At 40.5% G+C, this 26,671-nt stretch overlaps 2 protein-coding genes and 1 pseudogene across 3 annotated transcripts in view; all 3 read left to right on the top strand.

The window, feature by feature from the left end:
- Positions 1-26,671, top strand: part of LOC311593775 (high mobility group protein B2-like) — a 529,125-nt pseudogene that overhangs the window by 326,353 nt on the left and 176,101 nt on the right. The gene's annotated exons all lie outside the window — the stretch shown is intronic.
- On the top strand, positions 1,656-3,039 carry LOC311593471 (olfactory receptor 4X2-like; the record flags this gene model as incomplete). Its single annotated transcript, XM_084774812.1, has 2 exons — positions 1,656-1,730; positions 2,085-3,039. Exon 2 carries the CDS (start codon positions 2,110-2,112, stop codon positions 3,037-3,039), a length of 930 nt encoding a protein of 309 aa, XP_084630938.1. The 5' UTR covers positions 1,656-1,730; positions 2,085-2,109.
- OR4X1 (olfactory receptor family 4 subfamily X member 1) lies at positions 15,447-16,376 on the top strand (the record flags this gene model as incomplete). The annotated part of the gene is made up of 1 exon (XM_084774811.1): positions 15,447-16,376. The coding sequence occupies one exon, from the start codon at positions 15,447-15,449 to the stop codon at positions 16,374-16,376; it is 930 nt and encodes a 309-aa protein (XP_084630937.1).

Below are 26,671 nucleotides of genomic sequence, written 5' to 3' on the forward strand. Positions count from 1 at the left end.
ACAGAACCTTGTGGGTCAGTGTTCTGTGAACACTGGCTGAATTCAACTGGTTTGTATTTCTCTCTGATTTCTGATGTTGTTTCTTATAGATGAATTCGAGGTCCTGCTTCCCAAGAGGCATCCTATCTTATTAGGAAGGGGAGCACCTACAGATCTCTGGGGACCTCCTCCCTCTCACCTGATCATGGATTCTCCCTTGATAATGTAGGCAGAATGAACTTCAGGCTGAGCTGTCTGAGTGCCCAGTTTCCTATGGAACACGTGGGAGGCAAGTCACTTTTTCTTTTACTTAAAAATCAGGTAGAGCTGAGGTCCTAGACCATATATATATATCTCCTCTACATCTCCATGTCTAAGGCTGCAAGGGGAGCGGATTTATCCTGCTACTCCAGGGAGACGGGTAGGTCATAGTTGCCTTAGTGTTTCTCCATTGGCTCACGGAGAAAGAGTGTGAGCCCAGACGCTTTTTTTTTTTATCTGTATGTTCAGAGCAGCAAAATCACAAGAATCCTGGTAGGAATTTAGTCTGTGTTCATGGGCTTCTTGGGTATGTGATGACTACTTTCAGAGAAAAGGGAGTAGTGCCACAGGGTACATAAAGTACTAGCAATGAAGTGTTGGGAAAGAAATAGTCTCTGCCTTATGGAAGCTCACACCATAGTTAAGAGAGATGATTACATAAATAACTATGGTTCAGTAAGTGCTATGATTCCAAAATGCCACGAGGGAGGAGGGCCCAGTGACTGTGAGGACCTGTGGAGACACCAGGTTGTGGAGTTCCTATCTCTAAAAAAAAAAAAAAAAAAAAAAACCACACAAGGAGTTATATAAGGAGAACTCAACCTGTACCAGGAGCCTGGGGATGGGGTTTATGGTCTCAGGTCCTGAAGAATGTGTCATCTGTATATTATTGCTTGAAATAATAGCCTCTAAGAAGTTGATGAACCTTCTGAATATCACACAATTTCCACTCAAGAAAACCTGACTGTGTGAGGTCAGGAGTCCTGCTTCTGAGCAGTGCCTTCCTCCATAAACGGAGTTTTGGTCCCCACTCTTTTCTTGTTTCTGTGTTTGTAGCAGTATCTGTCTTGGCCAGTGACAAACTAAATCATCTCACCAGTCTGATGCCTGAAGGAGGGGGAGCTTTGTGACATGAGTGGAAGTCATATGACTCCCTACTGTCAGGCACCCTGCAGTCCTGCTGTAGGAGAGGCTCTGTGGATGCAGATAGTTCTCAACTACTTTGGTCTAAGTCTAGCATGCACCAGGATAGTGTTCAGGTCAGTCAAGGGCAGTCTGGGTGATTTCCTGAGGACCTAGGAAAGGATGTCCCAGGACATGAGTGGGCACTGTGAAAGGATGTCAGACTCCTGACACTGGGGGCATAAGTACGGAGGAAAAGAGCATGCCAGCAAAGAAGAACTATGATGATGTCATCAAGTAAGCAACAGTAGACAGCGAGAATCTTGAGATCTCAGACTATGACGGTGTACAGGCTTATCCTCTTCAGGGATGCTGAATGTCAACAGAGGTACATCGTAGACACGTCTTCAGAAGACACTAATAAGAGCATGAGAGGTTGAAGACCATGCCCTGTAAGCCAGGAGAAAGGCAAAAAAAAAAAAAAAAAAAAAAAAGGAAACTTGTAGGGGAAAGCACAGTAACCATGCTCAGAAGAACTAGAAAAGCTTGGGTACGACAGCACTCTCCTGCCTGTGCCGTGTGGAACAGTGAGCGGATTTACTGAGTTTGTGATTGGGCACCCCTCTTTGACTCCACTCTCTGCAAACAAGGTTATTTGATCCTAGGTTGAGGCATTTTTGGTGATTTTTTTATTGACTGTGGTAGAGTTCAAAATCTCTAGACACCTCTTCACATACCAGGGGTATCCTTTTTCTTCAGCTTTACATTTAGTTACTTTCCGCACAACTACACAATGCATTCACACTTCCTCTGTCTTTTTGGTATGCTCTTATTTTAATTATTAACCCCTCATCTTTTAACACTTAGTCCACAGGCTTCCTGCGAAAGATTTTTTTAAATTTAATGTACCTATTTCATAAAATCATTTGTATCCATTTTAGGTCATACTGCCTGACTTGCTCCCTCATGGCTGACATACACAATGTGACTGAATTTATTTTTCTGGGACTCACTGACAATCAAGAGGTACAGATAGTTTGCTTTGTGATGTTCCTGCTCTTGTACACAGCCATTGTGCTGGGGAATCTCCTCATGGTGGTCACCGTGGCAGCCAGCAGAAGTCTTGGGTCCCCCATGTATTTCTTCCTCAGCTACCTCTCCTTTGTGGAGATCTGCTATTCCTCCACGACAGCCCCCAAACTTATCTTGGATCTCCTAGCTGAGAAGAAATCCATATCTGTGTGGGGCTGCATGACACAGCTTTTCTTCATGCATTTCTTTGGCGGCACTGAGATTTTCCTGCTCACGGTGATGGCCTATGACCGCTACGTGGCCATCTGCAAGCCCCTGCACTACACCAGCATCATGAACAGACAGGTATGTGCAGTCCTCGTGGGAACAGCATGGGTGGGAGGCTTTGTGCATTCCTTTGCCCAGATCCTTCTCATCTTCCGCTTGCCCTTCTGTGGCCCCAATGTCATTGACCATTATTTCTGTGACTTGCTTCCTGTGCTTAAACTTGTCTGCTCAGACACCTTCCTCATTGGTCTGCTGATTGTTGCCAATGGGGGAACACTGTCCGTCATCAGCTTTGTGGTCCTCTTAGCATCCTACGTGGTCATCTTGTTCCATCTGAGAACTCAGAGCTCTGAGGGGCGGCGCAAAGCTCTGTCCACCTGTGGATCCCATGTCACTGTGGTTATGTTGTTCTTTGGTCCATGCGTCTTCATCTATTTGAGGCCCTCTGCTACCCTGCCTGTAGACAAGATGGTAGCTGTGTTCTACACAGTGATAACTCCCCTCCTCAACCCTATCATCTACTCCCTGAGAAATGCAGAAGTGAAGAAAGCCATGAAGAGCCTATGGATCAGAACAACGAAAGTAGAGGAGAAATAGAGACTGGATATTAGCTATTTGGTATTGAATGGTGGTGAGTCCAAACTGATGGGCACAGCGAGTGACAGGAACGCTCATTTAACATTGTTTCAACTGATAAGTTAAACTGATAACTAAGATATTTATAAATTAGTTCCTGTTATCAAAATACTGTTACATAATTAGACATTTTGGATTGCTTGCATTCCTGTGACTATCCATAATATTGTAGCAAAGAAATAAATGAATTAATTAGCTATTTCACTGTATCTTGACAGATATATAATTATAAAATATGTATTTTATATAAAATATATTTTTCTTTCTTTTTATGCTACAGACCCTTTCCCTGTATTTGAGGGCTTCCAGTTTAGTGCTTTTATAGCATTACTGAGTATGCAATGAGTGGGGCTCTGTATCAATATTTGTTTCATTTGTCTTTTCATGGGCTTGTTTTCTTCTGTTGGCTTGTTTTGTCCTATTCCAATGTGTTAGTTTTTATTTTATTTTTATTATTATCCCCTATAAACCTTCTTGTTTTCTAATGAGAGACTGAAGAGGGTTGAATATGGAGGGGAGGGGAGATAGGGAGGAACCTGGAGGAATGGAGGGTGGGGAAACCATCACAAGCATATATTATGTGAGAAAAAATTACCTTGATGAAGGGTGAGGTTTTTGCTAGGCAGCCCTTCCTTTGTTCTTTTGGTAGGAGTGTCTTGTGTAGAGCTTACAGTGTTTGCTCATTTCAGCTGCCCTTTTTGTGTCCTTTCTCCTTTGAGGCCTGGTCCCTGTTCCATTCTTCATGTATTCCCATCCTTTTCTTTGCTCTCCAGCTTCCTCAGTGCTCTCTCTGTCTTCCTTGTTTCTCTCAGCTTTTTCTCCTTGTTGGCAGTCAGCTGTGTTCCCAGTACCTCTAGCTAGCTTCCCACTTAGGGATCCAATCCGTAGAATGGATGCATATTCAATTTTCCAATTTTGGAAAGCAAATAAATGAATTCCTATGATGATTCCAGAGTTGAGCCATGTGAGTCTTTTTCATTAAAGAATATTTTCAATAAAAGGCCTGTTGTCACCAAAAAAGAGTTTTTCCATTAATGAACTGATGATGACAACTGAATGAAATGTATTTTCCTGGATCAGATTTTTCTAGATGAAGTAGTGGAATTGTGTAAATGCTAGTTTGTTAACTATGAAAATGACACCAATTCATCTTAGGAAAAATTTTGGATTTAGAAATTTCTTATTAAATTAATAGGGATAACTGGATAGTAGGTAGCAGTTTTTAGAATATATACATTAAAAATTTTTGTCAAAATATTTAATTAGTAACACAAAGTAGAGCAATCAAGAAAAATGACTATGATTGAGTTGTATAATTATCTGGTTGGATATTAGCAAAAATTAAAGTTGTGGTTTATGTGCTCTATCCAGATAAAAACAAATCATTCAAAACATCAAAATATAAAATTTACATTTAAAATAAATCTAATCAAATATTTGGAAATACAACATATTTTCACTGACATTTGGTGTGATTATTGGATTCTTTATTCTAAAACATATCAAACTAGGGGAAAGACAATATAACACTATGACTTAACAAACTATTAGTCATAGTTGATGAAGATAGTGAATATTTTAATAATTTAATATGAATACCGTATATATGCTATCTTTTTAATGACAGAAAGCATTTATAATTGAATCACAAATTATGGTCCTGTGAGTTATCATAATTAAATCAAGTGAACTCTTATGATATATACATTTGACATATTTACTTAAAGTCCCTCAAAATCAATATTTGAAGTCTATATTAATAACATTTTAAGCAATCTACCTTAAATATCAAATAATAAATATTTTGTGGTGTTTCTGTATTCCATACTTGCCCCTTTGCCAACATAATTATTAGGCACTTTAAAATCATACATAGAGTATGAAGTTCTAAAACATGGAACTTTCTAATTAAACATACAAAATATACATGATATTTTGAATATAAATATAGGATATTAAATGTGTGTAAGTCACATGTTCATTGTATAATTGGTGAGTTGGGCATAGGGTACTGGATTCTGAAATAGAATCTTGTACATAGTAGGGACAGAGTTTATTTATTTTGAAATTCTCTGTTGTTTGTTATGCCAATGCATATGGGGAAAATAACACATGGTCCCAATTCTTGAGGAAGAACTATAGGAAGGTAATAGCTGCTAAGAGTCAATTGTCTTCAGAGGCAAATTTCCACACACACTATCCAATTCAATGTGGTCAGTGTTGGGCACATGCACATATGGGCAAAGTTAAATGGACATGTGCACCCGTGCACACACACATAGGTATTTGTTGTATATAGACATTACTTATGTATATGTCTATACATGTAACAAAAAGGAGATTATGAATTTGGGAGGGATAGAGTACTTAGAATGTGAAAAAGAAAGTTCAGGAGTAAAGTAGATGCAATATGCTCATGTATAAAATTCTCAAAAAGTATAAAGACTATTAAATTAAAAATTACTTCAATTATATTTGCTTAAGGTACTCATCATGCTCTTTTGATGTACATAAACCCAGTGTAAGGTTTAGTACAGTGAAGAAAATAAAGATATCTATCATCTTTATTAACAGTGTTCTTGGAAAATTTTCTGTATTAATTCAAGATAATATTTCTCATTTTTTAAATAGTTTTCTTGTATTTACCAAGTGGATTTGCCATTATTTATTTCAGTAGCCTTTAATTTGGGTGGTTTAAAAATAATATTCATGTAGTGAAGAAAATTAATATATCTATCACCTTCCAGAATTTGCTGCTTTTTTCTGGCTAAAATTAACAATTATAATAAAATCTCAGCAGATAATATAGCATTGTTAACATGCCATTCATAGTTTTATGCGTTACACCCAGTCTCTAGACTTAGTCATAGAGCTAAGTATTGTATTTGTATTTTTTTGGCCTGCTCTCCTTTATTTCCTCTGCATTAGAAAAATTCTAGCCACCTTTTTATGCTTACTCAATGAGTCCAGGAATGATAAATAACACACACACACGATGCTGATCCTCAGGGAACCGAGAAGAAGGGTAAACAAAAATTCTTTATACATCTTGACTGTCTTGTAAGACAAATTATTTTGTAGTAAAATGGCCAAACTGTTGTAAATTAGACAGGTGTCTTCTTTCTTTCAGAGGATGTGTGCTCCATTAAGTGCTCAGGAGTGTGTTTGCGTGTGTGTAAATTAGACAGGTGTCTTCTTTCTTTCAGAGGATGTGTGCTCCATTAAGTGCTCAGGAGTGTGTTTGTGTGTGTGTGCACCTGTGTGTGGAGATTGGAAGAAAGTATCCATTGGTTATATTCCTCTACTCTGTGTTCCATCAGCCTTGGTTTACTTATACAAGTCTGTTGTTTTTAAACAAAATCCAAAATGTTCAATTTCACCAATAAAGACTCAAGAGCCAGACGCTGGGGTGATAGCCTACTAGCTCAGAGAGGCAGAGAAAGCACCCAGTTGTCCTTACTCAGTGCCATAGCCATGTCTAATGGGAACAGTGATAGTCATAAGGCCAGCTCCAGTAAACCTGGGCTGAGTGATGTAATCACTGTGGTACCCCCCCCCCATTTCCTGGCCTTGATCTCTACATGTCACATGCTTAGGGGGCTTCTATTGTATAACTTGGGGGATATTGGACTGATAAAACTTTCCTCTCCCAGACACATCGCTTCTAAGCTTCCTCTCCTTGTCTGTTCCCACTTGAAGGTCTTCTTTATTCCCTAGAGGTTGTGACTCAAATACTTATGCCAGAGACCTCCTTGTGAGGCTCTCACTCAAAGATACTCTTTGGCACATCTGCCCCCTGGATGCTCCTTACTCAGGAACAAGATAATCAAAATAAAGTAAAGTTATAAAGGTAAAAATTATTCTGTGGTAGTCTAGAGAAGTTGGCAGCAGGTCAAATTAAGAGCCTCTTTTTTTTTTTATAATGATGGACAAAGAATGGTGTGGGTAAATGATAAAAGAATAAAGTATTAAGACCTCCCTTTCTTAGAAAAAGTTAACTCATACAGGGCCACTATGGTGTTGTATGACCAAGGATTAGATATATAAATAAATTCTACAAATACATCAAATAAAAACATTGTATTATAGCAGAAGTTGAATAATAACTGCAGCAACTTTGGCCTGAAATTTTTCTTGGGCCTAGTGACAATTTGCACTCTGACTATTAAAAGTTAATAGTATACTGCTTGGGACGTGACGATCTGCCCAGGCTGGCTTGGAGATTTTGTTTCTGTCTAGTGCCCTTGAAACCTCAAGAGTTACCAGTGTGAGAATAGGCTGTCATGCTTTGACAAAACACGCCCTTGAATCTTCAATATTGTTAAAAATTGTGTTATCGGGCTGATGAGGAAAAATGATTGTAAAAGATAATTCTGATCTGTCATGGTTTATCAATGATGGCTCAGCTTATGACCAAGCAGAACTTAAAACACGTGTTTGGACACACACACATACACACACACACACACACACACACACACACATACACACACACACACACACACACACACACACACACACAAACACACAACCTGATATGATCTATGTTTTGGAACAATGTGCATCTATCTCTGCCTACTGAGTTCTGTATAAATAAAGACGCACTCTGGCTGCCGGTCAGTCAGGCTGTAAACTCCTCCCAATCTCTGTGCCCCACTCATTCCTCCCTTTCTTTTCTTGTCCTTCCATCATCCACCTGTCAGCAAGCCCTTCCCTCATCCCTGGTCAGGACCCCAGCGATTCAGCCGATGTCCGTTCTCCTTTTCTGTTCTGTCTTAAAACCCTTCAAAAGGAATCTCTCTCCTTTCTACTTCCTGTGCATCTCTCTATCCGTCCTCTGCACTTCCTCTTACTGTCTAAGGTTTTTACCCCCGCCCTCCATGTTTACTCACTGTCAACTGGTTGCTTTGCTCCACCTGCTGACCTATGGTCGATTTTTATTTAATACTACTTTCAGAAAGATCTTGGATTAAAGGTGTGTGCTAGGGCTTAACCACACCACAACCAGAAACAGGTTTTTCCAACACAGTCTTGGGGTTCACAGGATGATCAAATATCCTGTAAGATTTCCCTATTTTTTTGTCTAAATAAAAGACTCCTTTCTCTAACATCAATAAACTATATATGTATCTGGTAAGAATCACAGTCACAATGTTCAGTCCCCTATTATTTGGCAACCTTGGAGAAAGTGCTCCTCTATCCTTTCATGTCACAAGTTGTGTACTGAAATCACTTTAACTTGCATCTATCAACCTAGAAATATATTTTTTTAGACCTTAAATCCATTTTCTTAAATCCTAAACAACTTAAGCTTAATTGTGAAACTATACCTGTATAGTCTTCCATCCCATCAGAGACCTGAAAAGGATAAATATTACTTGAGTAAACAGGAAGTGCAGAGCAAGCAGCTTCCGAAACTATAGAAGCAACAGACAGTGCTGCCCCCCCTGCATGGCTTCTCTGCAACAGTGGAGCAGCCATCTCTTAGGCCCTACTGGCACAGAATATCTGACAGGTTTTTCTGTGGAACAGGAATCATGAAGGACTTGGCTACCTTTTCCTGGCAGAATTCAGCACTTGGCTTTCTTTGTGTTCTGTTTGTCCACATCTTGGACAGCACACTGTCAGCAGTTGAGGCAAGGGAAGTTTTTTTTTTTTATTCCCATCATCTCTTTTGAAGTAGTATGGTGGTGCTGACAGGAGCTGACATGACTTAATGTTAAAAAAAAACACCTTAAATTAATAAAGCGTCTTTAAAAGCCCTGTTCTGTAGATCTCTGAAGTTTCTGAAGACCACTTATCTATCTCTAGTATATCTGAACTGCGTGTTTCTAGCTATTTACTCTCTAGTCAACTATCTGTAATTAGCTAAACTACTACTTAACAAGAGCACAAATTTGATTGACTATTAACTTGCGTTTCTTAGTTATCCTGAGCAGTTTGTAATAGTGGCTTTCAAAAGGACTAGGAGCTTTACATTGCTGACAGGGAACAAGTGAATCAAATTTGGTCCACAGGAAGCTCCCTCGGGCATTTCCCAATGGCAAAGGTTTACTCTGCCTGTCCCTTGTTGTCCTGTCTTTATTACTCCAATGCTGGCCTTTGCCACATCTTCTGCATATTCCAGAAGACTGGGGTCTTTTTGAAAAAAAAAAAACCCTCCATATTATGTTTCTTCAAATGCTGCAAAGATAACCACAGGGTAGCTGAGTACCAGCTTCCAACACTGTTCTTGCCAAATCTTTCCAGTTCTGGTTGGATAATTCTGTGCTGAGTTGCCCATGAATTTAGTACCTGCTTCACATAGGGTGAATGTGTTGCCATATGAATTCTCCTCAAACCTGATATGTCTGTTGGATTCCATTTAACTTCTTGATAAACTTGGGGTGTCTTTTGTCTCCTTGTAGGTTTTGTACTAACTGGATAAGTGAAGGTTGGCTTACTAACAACCTTAGCGTGCGCCTCTTCAGTCTCATCACGTGGCAGGTTCTTGTCCAAGTTCCTCTGTGTTTGAGTATTTTCCTTATTTTGATTTATAGATATTTTAAAGGCTTGTCTAAATTCCTCTGTTTGTGTCTGAGTATTTTTCCTCATTTGAATTCATACTTTTCTTTTCTCTGTATCTCTAAAACTTTTTCTTTTAATGTGTACAGAAATCCACCATGGCTACTAAGGATAAAATATAAAATACCAAAATGATGATAATCATAATCAGTTATTTAGCCAATTTTAGCTGTCATTTGGCCTTCCTTTTCTGCTTCCATTTTCAAGCCATCTAAAGTAGCACCATATAGGGTTCTAGTGCTTTGTACTATGGTATTTTCCATATTTAACTCTTTCCTTCAGGACTTATCAGGTGATTTACCAAGTCTGATGGATTCTCAGTTTTCCCACAGCTAAAGTGACTTCTGTGTCCATATGATAATGCCATGTGTTGGAGTACCAAAATGTTTTTACACAAAACCCCAAATGTTCAATTTTACTAATAAAGACCCAGGAGCAAGATGCTGGAGTGAAAGCCTACTAGCTCCGAGAGGCAGGGAAAACAACCAGCTGATCTTTCTACTCAGCTGATGTCCCAGAAGGAAAAAGCTCCTTCTCATTCTCCATTCCATCTTAAAAACCCTTCAAACTGAGTGTCTCTCCTTTCTACTTACTGTGTGTCTCTCTATCCATCCTCTGGATTTTCTCACTCTGTTTTTTTCTTATGTTTACTCCCTGTCAACTGGTTGCTTGTTCAGTCTTTTGATCTATGGTTGATTTTATTTAATGAGATACACCACAACTTAAAATGGATTTTTTCTAGTACACAATTTCAGGGTTTAGAGTACGATCAAATATCCTGCAATACAATTTCTTCCAGGCTTTTTTGTTGTTGTTGTTGATATTGCTGGATTTCAATCTTTTTTTTCTCTCTTCTCAAGTTAAATGTAGTGGGAAGTTTAAAAAAAGGTCTTTAAACATAAGCAGATATTATTTAGTTTGGAAATAATAAACAAATGTGTTTGTTAAGAAATATAAAATCTAGAAGGCTTAGCAAGTTTCCTTAAACAATGAGCATTTCTGAGTAGGAAAAATGGAGTTTCTGAATAAGAAAACTGAAGTTTGAGTTTTTGTGTAGTGTTTCCAGTGGGATGCTAATGGGAGGATGTGATGTAACATCTGGACACTAGTTCATAATTCTCAGAACTTTGAAGGAGCAGATAATGGGAGGTGCATGTCCTAGATGAATTTTCCACTAGCTCTTTTACAGGATGGCAGCTGCTGGTCACATTGTGAGTGGGTAGATTCCATAACACCTAGTAATTTGATTCAATAGAATAATTTGTGAGCTTTATAGGCTTAAACAATTTTCCTCACTTTTCTCAACCCTAGTTGCCTAATATGTCAAATAAGAATGCCAGATGCTATGGAAGAATGTCACTTCCACTATATGAGGCATTAAAGAACAGAAAGATACAGAAATGCAAGTGTGGTACACTCTTGCTTTGGAAATCACACTTGCAGTTAAGGAGCTCTAGTCTTTCTGATGCCCCTTCACCACTTTTTGAGAATTTGTTTGAAAACGCTTACAATTGCAGGAACGAACAATTGGGAAGCTCTCACAACAGATGTTAAAAGAGAACTGTGGTACCCTTTCTACCATTTTCACTTTGGTTATGCTCTTATCTTTACAATGAGTGAGGTGGACAAGATGAACTTAAAGATCATCCCATAATTCAGAGATGTTCAAAGTATTTATGTGAGGTAACCTGGATTTTCTTGACTGGACATTTCCTGGAATTTGTTGATATCATGGGCACAATGAGGTGTGGGAGGGCAGGAGAGGCCACCTGGAGCCCCTTGAGAGTGTCCTAGTGGGCTGTGATGTTAGATTCTTCTCTGTCACTAGCCTGAGTACGGAGGAAGGCGATCCGTTGGGACCATATCAGCAGGGGCCAATCATGAGGGGGCAAATAGAAATCTTGGCTTTCTAATTGGATTAATTAGAGAGAGATGCTTTAACCCTGAATGAAGCAAGTGAGGAACTGACTTTTGCTGTTCTCAAAAACTCCCCAGGCAGGGGATGCTCAGGGAATTCAGCTCTCTGATATAATTCTTCATCCGTCACCTCTTAAATGCTGCAGGGATCCTTGGTCCGGCAAATATTTCCAACTTCATTTTCATAGGTTTTTGGGTAGAATGATTTTAGTGTATTCTCTTGACCTTTTCCTAATGAGGTGGTCGTTAAACACTGGAGTTGGCACACAGAGGTATCAGCATTGATGACAATTGCTGCCTTTGGGCCCATGGCATTCACTGAGCTCTTCCATGGATGGACAGACACTAGCACAGGGCCCTTCACACACTGGCACTTTCATTCTCCTGGTCCTCTCTCTTTTATTCTCTGACAAGGTCTCATGTATCCAAGGCTGGTCTTGTACTTGCTAAGTAGCCGAGCATGATCTTGAACTTTTGACCTTCCTGACATCACCTCCAAGTGCTGGGATTATAGGCATGTGTCATCATACCTGGTCTTCTGTGATGCTGGCACTTTTTGCATGGCAGGTAAGCACGCTGAGCAGCAACCCAGTCTCTATATTGGCTCATTTCATTGTTGACACTTCTGCTTCATATGCTTCCATAAGCAGAGAGCTTTTCTCAGATTTGCTCTCTACCAGCTGATGGGATGGCTGGCCTTAGATATCAGTTTGTTAGAGTCTTGACTGTCAGGTTATAGCTTGCCTCAGGGAGGATCATATAGTCAGTCACTTTTAGCTAAGCTTCTGGTAACATGGCTAGCTAAGAAAAATTTGCAATGTTGGCTTTACAAATTAATTGCTGTTATGTACTCTTTTTTTTTTTTTGAAATAGTCTTTAAAGAAATCCAAGGGACTTAGCTAAGACTTTTTTTATACCTGAAATTCTCTGGAGGACATAAAGGTATCAAGTTCATCTGACCCTGAATGGAGATAAGCCTATGCAGAAATCTGAATTTTGGGTCTGGGCATGGGGTGCAGCGGTTGAATGCTTATGTAACCTGAATGAACATTGGTTATTATCCTCAGCACTACATAAAAGAAAAAAAAATAAACTCAGATTTTGCTGAAGAATAATCTTGAACCAAGACCTCTAAGTTTTAGACTCACAAACAGTAACACACAGTGTATATTTATTTGACCACTTTGTTTTCAGATATGGCTAATGAAATAAAACATTTTTTCTCTTGGAGTGATTGTGAAAAGAAACCCATTTTCTGACAACAAAAAATATGGAAGAGAAGATTAAGAATCAAGGAAATTAAATATTTCCAAGGTAAGTTCAGCCACTTAGCTTCTCCTGGAGTGTGCTTAGAGTTGTATTTTCAAAGAGTAAGCTTTTTGAGGCCATGTGCCCTGTGTCTCTGGTCCATTTTGAGAGCTTCTCCATTGCTGCCTTGGCTTCCTAATATATGTAGTAATAGACTGAGGATTCGGGGATCACACCAAGCTGCCTTCTACCATGTGCTGTTCTCACATCTGTGTAGAGTGCTACAGAGCAGAGAAGGCATACTCTAGGTGCCTTCAAACGTTTGCAGTTTTGCTAGTGAGACCTGATGTGTCTATGCCAAACATTAAAGTTTTAGCTAACTCTTGGTGGCTATGTGTTGGGGATAAGCTTCATGGTCTCCAAGGCAAACCTTGCAAAGGTCATTTTTCTTCTGGCATCAAGCTTGTCTGACTCCAGAAATATGCTTTCCCCTTCAGGACCTCTAAGCTGTGGAGACAAGTTATCTCAGTAGGCATTACATCTGGGCCAAGGGGCCCACTGGAATTTGAGCACATTATTGCTAATTTTCTTACTGTTGTCATTTACAATTTTCCTTTTTTCTTGGCTTTGCCTTTTTTTCATCAATTTTTTTTCTTTTTCTTCTCTTTATGGCATGCCTCCAGAATGGAGCCAGGTTTGGGTCAGCACCTGAGGAGGAGTGGGTTGATGACATACTGTTGAGCGTAAACTGTGAAACTTGGTTTTTAATCCCAGTTCCATGCCATCTACTATGAGATTCTGGGCCCCAGAGTCTCTCTCAGTAAGACGAGAAGCCCGTAAACTTCCTTCCAAAACCAACTGCTACAGTTATTGAGTAAAAGAAAGTGGAGGAAGAGGCCCCTGTGCCTGATTTATCTATCCTTCCTGTGATACATCTTTGGAGAAAAAGTGGGAAATAGGGAACACTGGACGGGGACAGCTGGGTCAATCTCACCTTTCAGAACCACACAGTACATGAAATTATATGATAGGAAATATCCCATAGGAAGACACAAGGTAGGTGTTGGAATCATCTGAAAAGTTTTCAAGGAACTTGTTTATTGGAAGAAGGTTAAACAAAGCTCCTATGTTTATCTCTATTTAAAGTTTCATTAACTCCATATCCCAGAAATGTCTAGGTATCTTACTGTCTGATAAAAATGGGCACTTATCTTTAAGAGCCTTTTACTCTTTACTCTCCAATTATTACTAATTTAGAATTAAACTTATCTAGACACCAAAGCTAAGATGGCATCATCGTTGTCCATGCTTAACGTGTCTGATGACCCCATTATGAAATTCCCTCAAACATCTTTTCATTTCCTCTTAGAAGACGCTGGCTCCTCTATTGTTTTATCCTAAACCCCATTTTAATTTTGAGCTCTTAAAGATAACATTGTACAGACACCTTAAACATTAATAAGTGTAAATTAAAACCAACCTAACCCAACCCAACCCAAGCCAAACCGTACTAGGTCAGTTGGTAAAGTGCTTGCTGTGCAAGAGTGAGGACTTGAATTTGATCCACAACAACCACGCAAAGAACAAATTGTGCTGCTTTTTAAGCCTAGTGAGGAGGAGGCAGAGAAATGTGGTCATTCCTGGTGTACTGGCCAGCCAGCCTAGAAGAGTTTACAAGCTCAGTAAGAGACACTATCTCAAAAAAAAAAAAAGCGCAAATGACACTTCTGAGGAATTCCATCTGAGTGTTCCCACTGGCTTCTGCACACACCACATGCACCCACCTCTTCTATCTATGCGTCAGTGGGAGATTTTTGCAGCAGAACCCAGGAACACTGTGTATGTCTAAAGGTGGTGCTATGCCTGCCTCCACTAAAGGAGTACTTTAAGTAACCCCTCTTGCACAGATGTCATGAATTGTGTGGTAAAGCAGATAAAAGGATACTCAACTATGCCTCAATACTTTATACTTTTATTTTAGCATGTACATACTCAGGAGCCTGGTAAGTTTTACCAACTGCAGACAAAGTAGAGTTGAGAAATCCAATCCTTGTAGAATTGTTGGTCCCCTTCTGGTGCAGGCAGGAATATGTCTATGTTAACTCACTATGAGTAGGAGATTCAGGGCAGACACTTTGAAGAGCGCAAACAACTGTCCAAGTATGAAATTTGTGACCTTGGATATGTGGCTGAAGTTAGGCCTCATTTTTTCCTATCTCCAAAATATTCTCTCATTTTCCTCTGGGCTGCATCATGCTTACCTTTCTTTCATTTGTGAGGATTGAGTCAGGTAATTTCTTTGCAGTTATATCACTACAAAGTCAGGCTGCAGTCTGAGACTAATTTCAAGCAGTGCATAATTGCTCTTTTAGCCACTTATATCATGTAATCCTTGACACAAGGTGGGAGTGGGCTGGGGAGAGAGGCGGAGAGAGAGAGAGAGAGAGAGAGAGAGAGAGAGAGAGAGAGAGAGAGAGAGAGAGAGAGAGAGAGAGAGAGAGAGAGAGAGAGAGAGAGAGAGAGAGAGAGAGAGAGAGAGGACAATAGACCACAAAGCCCAAGAACAATGCCTTTTATTTTGAGCCAGTTTTGATTCTAATTTCTATGATTCCAGGCTCTCAGAAACTACTTCTTACAACATGGCATCTACAAGCAACGTGACAGAAATAATTTTCTTGGGATTTTCCCAGAGTCAGCACATACAAAAGGTCATTTTTGTGCTCTTTCTCCTGACGTATGTGGCCATTGTGCTGGGCAATGGCTTTATTGTAGTGACTATCGTGGCCAGCAGGGGGCTCTCTTCTCCCATGTATTTCTTCCTTAGCTACTTGTCACTGGTAGAACTCTGTTACTGTTCTGTCACAGCCCCCAAACTCATATTTGACTCTTTGCTCAAGAGAAAGGTAATTTCCCTCCAGGGCTGCATCACACAAATATTTTTCCTCCATTTCTTTGGTGGCACCGAAATCTTTCTTCTGACAGTGATGGCTTATGACCGTTACGTGGCCATCTGCAAGCCCTTGCACTATGCCACCATCATGAACCGGAGAGTGTGTGGCTTCCTGGTGGGGGCAGCATGGAGTGGGGGCTTGCTGCACTCTGCTGGACAAGCCTTCCTCATTTTCCAGCTGCCCTTTTGTGGTCCCAACATCATTGACCACTACTTTTGTGACGTCCACCCGGTGTTGAAGCTGGCTTGCTCAGACACCTTCCTCATTAGCCTGCTGGTTATCATCAATGGTGGTTCCATCTCAGTGATCAGCTTTGCGGTGCTGCTGGCTTCTTATGTGGTGATTCTGCTTTCCCTGAGGAGTCACACGGCAGAAGGACGACTTAGGGCTCTCTCTACCTGTGCCTCTCACATGGCTGTGGTGGGGCTGTTTTTCATTCCTTGCTCTTTTGTCTACATGAGACCCTGCACCACCCTCCCTGTGGACAAGGTTGTGGCTGTTTTTTATACGGTTGTCACACCTCTCTTGAACCCCATTATTTACTCTTTCAGAAACACTGAGGTGAAAAATGCCATGAAGAGACTTGTGTGGAGGAAGGTGGCTTGGGAAGAGAAATAGAAAATCTGGGCAAAACAGGGACAATAGAGATGAGAAGTTGGAGGTACCTCAGACCCCACCCATTCGTTCTCTGTCTCGTCTGACAGCGGCTTTATTGAAATTTCCATTTCCTCATCTTTATGACAATATAAAAAGAGGGAAAATATTTAGAATGGAGTAAGAGGGATATTCTAGTGTCACAGTAGCCTTGAGGCCGATGGCAAGTCTGGAGAAAGTGAACGTTCTCAGGATCCCAGGTCAGTCTGGGCAAGTTGGGGAGGGGGATAAAGAACAGGAGGCAGTGTTCGTTGCTTTGCACTTTGTTCCATTAACGAATGGATTGAGTGACCACCAGGTATCGAAGATGAAACAGTGAAGAAACTTATAAGTGTTCCAGGTGTTACAGAAACATTATCATGAAAGCATTTTCTTATCTGAGGTCTGAGAGTTTCTACTCAAGTGTTAATCCTGGAAGTTGTGTAGTACTATAATACAAACAGAATTCAAAACATTGAGAAAAAATAACAAAGTTGTGTTAAGTGAATGGATAGATGAGAGACTAAACAAATATCCTGGGTTCTAAGTAACTGTGAATAAATGATTATAAGTAAGTGCCCTGAACCAGGTCCATGTCAAATGCTTCCTCTTACCTTGACTTTTGTAGTGGTAAAATGAGAGAGAAAGGGAGGGGGAGCTGGTGCAAGGGAGAGAGAGAGAGAGAGAGAGAGAGAGAGAGAGAGAGAGACAGAGACAGAGACAGAGACAGAGAGACAGGGACAGAGACAGAGACAGAGAAAGACAGAGAGATAGAGACACAGACACAAAGAGAGAGAGAGAGAGAGCGAGAGAGAGAGAGAGAGAGAGAGAGAGAGAGAGAGAGAGAGAGAGAATGAGAATTAATACAATCATTGACTCCAAAGGCTGAGTTACTTGTGGGTATATAAATTAAAAATTGTAAAAAAGAAAGGAAGGAAGGAAGGAAGGAAGGAAGGAAGGAAGGAAGAAACCAAGCAAGAAAGACACTTGTTTTCAGAGTACATCAATAACTGTAGGAGATTTATTCTGGTCCAATGTCAGAGGCAGGTTGGTAGAAGGCTGTGGAAAAGCAAGTGAAATCTTACACAATAGTGTCTTAGCACTGCTTTAATTATTTTTTACCCCTTTTGTTTCCTCCTCCAAAACACTCCCATTTAGCACCATACCCAAGTCTCTTTTAAATGGGTGGTCTCTTTTTCTTTAATTCTAAAATGCATAAATACATCCTTCTCAGGCTGTATAATGTAAATTTTATGTTTTCAGGGCTACTTGGTTTTGGATAATCCAGTGGTGTGCTCTTCCTAGGGAAAGGTTATTTCTCTTGCTCTCAGCATTTCCTTAGTTGCCTGCAGTGCTTGTCTACGGTTGATGTCCAGCGAGCTTTCCCTCTTCCATGTTGGAATGTCCATTGGTGTCATCTTTTTCCGGGTTGTGTTGTGATGATGAGACTTCCTGGCTGTAACTCCTGACAGTTCTAGGACACAATCTCATAGCGAGCTCCCTGTTTCCCTGGCTTTTACGATTCTTCAGGCCTCACTTCTACAATGATTTCCTGAGCCTTGGATGTATCAGTTGAGACTTGACTTTGCAACTCTGAATTTTGGTTGGGTGTGGTTTTCTGCAATGGTCTCTGTGCTGCAAAGAGAAGCGTCTTTCTTGAGGGATGAGGACCTCACTTACATCTGTGGGTATAGGACAAATATTTAGAATGTTTAGTTAGATGTTGGTAGAATGGTAGTTAGATGTTGGCTGGTTTGGTAAAGTGGTAACTGTAGGTTCTTTTCCAAGATGCATGGTTTCACTAGCCCTGGGTAGCTGGCTAGATTTCCAGCACCAGGCACCAATTCCCTCTTGTTGAGCCCATAGGTACTAAGTCAAATTAGAGGCTATTGGTTACTTCCAAGAGATGAGTGCCACAGCTGTACAAAGTAGCTTCTCCAATGAGGAGTGAGAAATGTACTAATCTGTGAGGATAAGAAGAAGTAGTTAAGGAGTCCTCTAATACTATGCCCGCTTAGCAGGTTAACATTAAGAGGTTCTTCCTTAAGGCCTATGACCTACCTAGCCATTTTTTTTTTACTATGTTGCTGGTGCCAGGAGTGTGTTCCAGCTTATGGAGTAGACATTAAGTCCAAGCAGAAGGTGGTTGGCTACTCTCATAGCATCCATGCCATTGTGGCACCAGTGGGCAAGTGTTGCAAGGCTAGTTGTTACTGTAGCTTTCAGGGCTCACAGCTGAGAGAGACTGTTACAGTTTCCCCGCAGTTAGAGTGCATAGCACTCTATAAAAGCTAGCTTCCAGGGACCAAGCTCCCACGCCAGTACAAATTCTCCACATTCCATGACACAAGTGTGCAGTGCCTTTAGCAATAAGTTCTGGTGCATAACTAATAGCGGCGACAATGACTTGCAATGCTTGGGGTGGGGCCTACGGGACTTCAGAAGGTGGTAACGCATACCAGCAATTGGTTTATTTGATAACCAGTGGTGCCTGTGAGAGGCAAGGCCACCTCCTTATAGGGTGACTCCTTTTAAACTCTTTTGGTATATGTATATGTATATGTATATGTATATGTATATGTATATGTATATGTATATGTATATGTATGTAGATGATACATGTATTTTAAGAAGCTTTTACAGTAGTCCATTTCCATATGGCATTTTAAAATGTCCTTAATGTTAAGGCTTCCCTCCTCATATTCCCTCCTCCACTTTGCCCTTCCATCTCCCATCTTATTTAACCCCTTCTGTTCCATGCTTTTTACCCCCCTTTCTTCTACTTCCCTTCCATGGTCCTTGTTAGTTTCTGGCCTTGTATATACATACACATACCCAGAATAAATAAATAAGTACAATAAAATATTACAAATAAAATAGCTTAAATATATATGTAACTAACATGTTGGTTTTTCCTGTCCCTAATTTTATAAAATATAAAATATATACAGTCTTGTGACTTGCAATTTTCACTTAATATATTTCATCATTTATTGTTATATAATAAAATTTTGAGTCAATATATTGTATAATTATTTTTCCATTTTCTTGTGTGTCTTAGTTGTTTCTCTCTCTCTCTCTCTCTCTCTCTCTCTCTCTCTCTCTCTCTCTCTCTCTCTCTAATATATAGATGTTATAGCCTTCTCTTATGTGAGGAAAGGTTCTCTGGCATGTGCAGTTAGGTGTGAAATTGTTGTTATTGCAAGGTATGCTTAATTGCTTTAAAAAGTGACTGAACAAATATTCACTCTAACTAGCAGTGGTTTAAGAGATTCTGTTGCTGTACATCATTGCCAGCATGTGTACCACCATGACTAGTTTCGGCAGTTTGAATGTATGTGCAATGTATATTCTTAGTTTACCTGAGATGGTACAACAAGAATACTAGTTTGAAATAGCTCATACGCAAACATTTATTTATTATTGTTTTGCCAGCTTGAAGTGTGGGCACCCGAAGATTAGGTGTGTGCTAAGGGCTTGCTTCATGATACAGGGATGCAGGTTGAATTATTTGTCCAAAGGGAAAACCTGAGATCTGGGTGAGAGCGAACCCATAGGCAGCTGAGTTGGGTACTGAACTTTTTATGTGGATGGTAAAGTGGGACTGTGCAAATCTGGGAAATCTGGAGTCACAGGCCCTTCCACACTGTGTCCACCTCTCTGAATTAACACACCTGGGCTATGGCCAAGACAGTGCCTCAGAGGACTCTGGTGTTTAAATTACTGGCTCAGTGCCAACTTATTCCAGCTATGAGGTGGAAGAGATTGTTTTTATTTTAAGAGTTGAGTCTTCATTTTAGACACCCGTGGAAGACACCTTAACCTATTCTGGTTCAGGAAAGAAAGTAGAGTGACGACAGTGTTCCTGTTCTGGTTGGTCATCTATTTAGTGACTTCTTCCAAGAAGTCAAACATTGGGCTGTCGGAGGTGGAATCTTTAGGGAGGATGAACAGCCATATATTTCCCTAATCGTCTTCTTACTTCTGACCCCAGAGAGGCAGGAAAGCAGGGGCCAGGATGCAGGGGAGCTATAAGTGAGATGAGGGTGTAGTACTTGCGTGTTAGGAACTGCCCTTCTAGTCAGAGACCAAAACTACACCTGGAGCTTCAGAAGATCTCAAACATTAAGCAAGGGGATCAAATCGTACCTCAGTTAAGTCTTTCAAGTTTCAACTTGGCCACACAAGTAAGTTTTTCTCTATTGTTGATAACTTTTTTTTTCTTGCCAAATACAAATTTTATATTTGTTCTTATGTTATAAGGCAGCAAAATAATCTCTTTGAAAAGTGTGTGTGTTATATATGTGTGAAGTAAGGTGTGTGTGTGTCCATGCATGTGCATGTGTTATGCATGCATGTGTGCTTGTGTGCATGTGTGCATGAACACATGTGCCTGTGGAAGGCAGAGGTCAATGCTAGGATCTTCCCCAGTTGCTATTCTTTTTGTTGAGTTGGGTTCTTTCCCTGGATCTGGAGCTCCCGGCTTTTGCAAGGCTGCCCAGTCTGCTCCCCTCATGTTGGATGTTCATCTTTTAACACAGGTGCCAGAGAGCTGAGCTCATGCCCTCGTGCTCACGTTGCAAACACTTGCACTGAGTCATCTCCCCAGCGCCACTACTTGATTTTTAAAATGACCCTGAGCTTACTTTTCTCTCTGAATTTTGACTGAAGTTTCTGAAACTGTCTTCTATACTTGATCTAAGGATCTGAACTGAGGGAAGACAGAGGGAAGAAGAAGTTAACAACAAATAACAACTTAAACCTTTCTTTGGAAGGATTTTTGTGGCCACAGTGTGTTCACATTTTTTTTATTTGACTCTCTAAAACTCTCCAGTGCAAGTGTTGGCAACCTCTTTATGCAAATAAGCAGTTGAATGCAATAATGTATGGGCAGAGATTGCAATGATCTAAATACAACACATGCTCTAAGTCCACAAACTATTTTCCCCAAATTCTGTCTCTTCTCCTCAGAAGCCTGTAACCATGTGCTATATCCAGGCCTCCACACATTCATGTTACAACTGTGGAAAACTAGCTTTTGGGTAACGTTTCAAAAGAACTTGAAATGAGAAGGCCTCACTCACACATATAAGACTGAACACTAAAGAGCATCCTGTAGTTGGTTTCTGAAAACTTTGCAGTCTGACAGACAAGAGAGGAAAGAAGAATCCACACTGAAAGGGAGGAGAGGAAGCACAGACAGATTTAGGACCTCACCCTACACAGTGCTGTATCTGGCTGTATGCATTATAGCAAACCAGTAAAACATGTAAGTGAAGAGAGCAATTAAATTAATAACCTGGAGGAGTAGCCTGTCGGAACCTCTGATTCAGATACACGTGTGAGCAACCTGAGAAGCCGCTACTTATTCAGTGTGTTGGAAACTTTCTTATGGCTCTGAATTTCTGATTTGTGGAATTTAGGCCAGCTCTGTGTAGTATCTGCACTGAAATAAATGCAGAACAGGTGATGGGCATCTGTAGAGGACTAAAATGTTGCTTAGTATGGAAAGCTTACATGACCGATATCAGGAATGTTTCTCCCCTTCAGAGAAAATCCTGTTTTGCTACCATTTGTGGATAGTTAATGTCCATGATGGAGGGTAGACTTACTTTTCAGTTTCATTACAATGATGGAATATATGACACATTCAAATAGTCCAATTACATGAAAATATAATGAGAGAGAGACAGACAGAGACAGAGAAACAGAGAGACAGACAGAGACAGACAAAGACACAGAGAGAGACAGACAGAGAGAGACAGAGAGAGAGAGAGGGAGAGAGAGAAAGAGGGAGAGAGAGAGAGAGACAGACAGACAGAGACAAAGACACACACACACAGAGAGAGAGAGACAGAGAGAGAGAGAGAGAGAGAGAGAGAGAGAGAGAGAGAGAGAGAGGGAGGGAGAGAGAGAGACAGACAGACAGACAGACAGACAGACAGACAGACAGACAGAGAGAGATCTGGCCAAGGAGATGATTCAGTCAGGAAAGCACTTGCCAAGCAAGCATGAGGCCTGAGTTTGACTCTCCAGAAGCTACATAAAAATCCAGGTGTGTCAGCACGTGCCTGTAACCCCAGTGTTGGTAAGGCAGAAATAGGTGGATGCGTGGATTTTATTGCCCAGATGTTCTAGCCGAGTTGATGGTTTAGTGAGAGGCCCTGTCTCAAAAAATAAGTCACCCAATGAGGATCTCTACTACACACATACTCACAAGAGAACATGCATACACCCACCACCATGCAGAAGCTGACATCTTTCCTAATTTAATTTTCCCTCCAAGTAATTATTCTCCATTATGATGATTCTGATTCCCACTTCCAGAAGGTATTTGCAATATAAGTATGAAATTTGCTACATCTACATCATGGATACGTAGCTGAACCATGCAGGGATGCTGTACTCTAAGCCCGTATATTTATATATTATAATTCTATCATAATGTAATGTTTATGAAGGTGTTGATTGTGTATTTCATCAAATATAAAATCATAAATATGCAAATGGTAAAAACCTCTTTTTTTCTTCTACTAGTTCCCACAGATATTTGGTAAGAAATTTCAAGATTGTCATCTGAGAGGCTGAAATTGGCCAATACTGAGCATACTCTAATTTCCACCACATTAATGATTTTCTAAAGAGAAGACACTACATAGAAAAGCATAGGCTTTTGTTGTTGTTGTTGTTGTTTGTTTATTATGTATACAGTGCTCTACCTGCAAGGCCAGTAGAGGTGCTGGGGATTGAACTCAGGACCTCAGGAAGAGTAGTCAGTGCTCTTAAACCTCTGAGCCATGCCTCACCTTTGACCATGTCCCCTGGAGGAGGAGACCTGGTGGCACTCAGAGGAAGGACAGCAGGTTACCAAGAAGAGACTTGATACCCTATGAGCATATACAGAGGGAGGTAATCTCCCTCAGGAACAGTCATAGGGGAGGGGAATAAGGGGAAAATGGGAGGGAGGGAAGAATGGGAGGATACAAGGGATGGGATAACCATTGAGATGTAACAAGAATAAATTAATAAAGGGGAAAAAAAAGAAAAGCATAGGCTGCTGTTCAGTAAAAGTAGTGGTTAAACCAATGTGAATTAAATGCTGGAGAGTGGCAGAGTGGGCAAAAGTGCTAGGCATGCTTGTGTGAACACCTGTAACCCTGGAGTTGGAGATGGGGAGGAGGCGTCGGAGACAGAAGGGTCATTGGACATGCTGGCTGCCAGCTTAGCTCCAGGTTCAGTAAAGGCCCTGTTTCAAGGGAATAAGGTGGAAAGTGACAGGACAGGATACATGATTGCCTTCTCTGGAGCTTGTGCCTGCACACAAACGCATGCATGGACACACACACACACACACACACACACACACACACACACACACACACACACACGTGTGCTCACGCTCACACAAAAATAGTCATACTAATAATGATATGTGAATCAAAACAAGAATGATGAAATTTAGAAAAGTTCTTGATCTCTATTACTGGCCAAGGTGATAGAAATAGGTAATTTATGCTTTGGCATTAGCTATCTAAGTTGGAGATGCCTCAAAGGCCTTTGCACTATTATTAAACATTGCATATCATAACATTTTTGCATATTATAACATTAATTGGGATAAAGTATGAAATGTATAGCATGGTTTAAAAAGCAAAAGGGATAAATGAACAAAAAGAGATGCATGTAGAAGAAAGGGCGAATGAAAAATGCATTAGGAAGTAGTAGCTTTTTTAAATTATCAAGTAAAGTAAAATTCCCCGCTTCTTTCAATTAGCCATTCAGTGTTTACCGTTGCTTTTTCTCCTTTCCCATAAATGGCTCAGCTGATGTGTATCACTGCAAAAACCAGGGCTCAAACCTTTCTTTGCCTTCTGTTCCCCTTGTCAGCCTATGGAGTTAGTAAACTGGGTTCTGAAAGGAAATGGTGTGATGTAAGTGGGGCTTCAAACTGGGATGTCAGAAAGTATGGGGGCAGTGTTTGTGAGCTGGGCTGGCTATCTAGTCATTCTGGGTCAAATTTCTGACATTTGAAAATCAAAACTGTTTTGTAAGATTACCATTGTATTAGTCAAGTGGAGTGAGAGGGTCTCTAGAGCAGTGGTTCTCAACCTGTGGGTCTTGACTCTAAGTGGTCACATATCAGATATCCTCCATATCAGATATTTACAGTCCATTACAATGAATAACAGTAGCAAAGTCACAGTTATGAGATAGTAATGAAATAATTTTATGGTTGGTAGTCACCACAACCTGAGAAACTGTATTAAAGGGTCGCTGCGTTAGGAAGACTGAGAGCACCGCGCTAGAGGAGCAGAACTTATAGAATGAATCTCCCCCCTCCTCCCTCCCTTCTTCCCTTCCCCCTGCTCTCTCTCTCTCTCCATATATACACATATATATGTATATATAAACATATACACACATATATAATGTACATACACAGACATATATAAGCATATGAGATATTATAATGGCTTACTGACTGTGGTCCAGCTAGGTCAATAATGACTGTCTAGCAATGGAATATTCAAGAATCCAGTAGTTTTTCAGTCCACAAGGCTAAATGTCTCAGCTGGTCTTCAGTACATGCTGGAATCCTGAAGAAGTAGGTTCTGCTGCCGGAGAAAGAGTGGGATTGCTAGTGAGAGCAAGAGCGAGCAGGAGGAGAGAAAGATTTCTTCTTCCACGTGCATCTTCTCACCTCAAAAGATCTGGATTAAAGGCGGCTCTTCCTACCTCAAAGATCTGGATTAGAAGTGGGCCTTTCCACTTCAAATGATCTAGTTAAGGAAAAACAAATCCCTCACAAGTGTACCCAGTCATTTGGGTTTTAGTTAATTACAGATGTAGTCAAGTTGACAAACAAAAATTACCATCACAGTCATAAAAGTCCTCTCCTTGATGCTGGGAAGTGACAGACCAAGAGACATCCTGTAGTTCACATATGGATGTGATCCTTTTTTTTTTCAGTTTGTGAATAAGGTTGCTTACACTGTAATAGATTTCCAAGCCAGAGAAGAGATCATTAAAGTACGTTTTCTCACTGGATTTCTCTCCTTGTGGGAACTTGCTTTAATTCCAGACAAGACCTTTAGTGAATGAATGAACCATGCAACAGAGAAGGAAGACCAAACAATGAGGGCGAGGAAGGGGTCCAGTGGGTTTTGTCAGATGACCTGTCAGGACGCAGAAAGAGTTCTGGTAAGAAGGTCTCAATTGCTTACTAAGTTCTGGTTTTGTTAAGCTCCCTCAGTCTTTTGGTTTTAGTTTTCAACCAGTCAGTATCCTTTTCATTAGGAACCATTGAAGGCCCAGCAATATCTATATCTATTGATCTATCTATCTCTATACATTTAATGCACAGAATACCTCGTGTTTTCAAGGTGCACAGTATACAAAGATCTAGGCTGGGGACACAATCTGGCAGCTAGAGGAGCATAGTGGCTTTGTAATATAGCTGGGGAGGGGAAGAGATGAACTCCCCACAGAGATGAATGGTATTGATGCCTAGTTTTGAAGGAAACTCCTAGAATAGAAAGATTATAAGGCCAGGGCCACTTCCCTGACACTGTCTTTGGAAAATCATGACTGAACATGACGTAATGAGGGGGTTTAGAGTTGTGTAGTGTGACTGTAGCACATGGAAGTGTTCAAGGATGGAAGACGAAGACGAGCGTGGGCACATTACCACCACCAGCCTGATGATGTGACCAGAATGCTTAAGTTTCATTACAAAGAGCTTTAGGCAACTAAATGTGTAGTGGCATGACTGGGTGACTGACTAATGTCACCATGATTGTCATGTGTACTACTAAGCAGGATTTGGTTGAGCTATGAGATGGAGGAGATTAACAATCATTTGACTGGGGCATCTGCTCATTTCAAGAACTGATCAAAATCAAATGCTGAGTGTAGTTGGTCCTTGGGAAAAGATTGTGCGATGTTTTAGAATAAAATCAAGAATAAATGGACTCTCTCTCTCTCTCTCTCTCTCTCTCTCTCTCTCTCTCTCTCTCTCTCTGTGTGTGTGTGTGTGTGTGTGTGTGTGTGTGTGTGTGTATGTGTATGTATGATGTATGTATGTATGTATGTATGTATGTATGTATGTATGTGCACATATATTTGTATGGGGAATGCATACAGGTACATGTGGGTATGCAGAGGTCAGAGAATGAATGTCAACTGTTGTGTAATATTTGAGTTACTTAAGTATTCTGTCAATAGGATCTTCCCATCCCATCACCACAAATATCAGGTTATCATTACTACAATTTTGTTCA

This window comes from Acomys minous (assembly GCF_964271855.1).
Source record: "Acomys minous genome assembly, chromosome: 3".
Taxonomy (NCBI): domain Eukaryota; kingdom Metazoa; phylum Chordata; class Mammalia; order Rodentia; family Muridae; genus Acomys; species Acomys minous.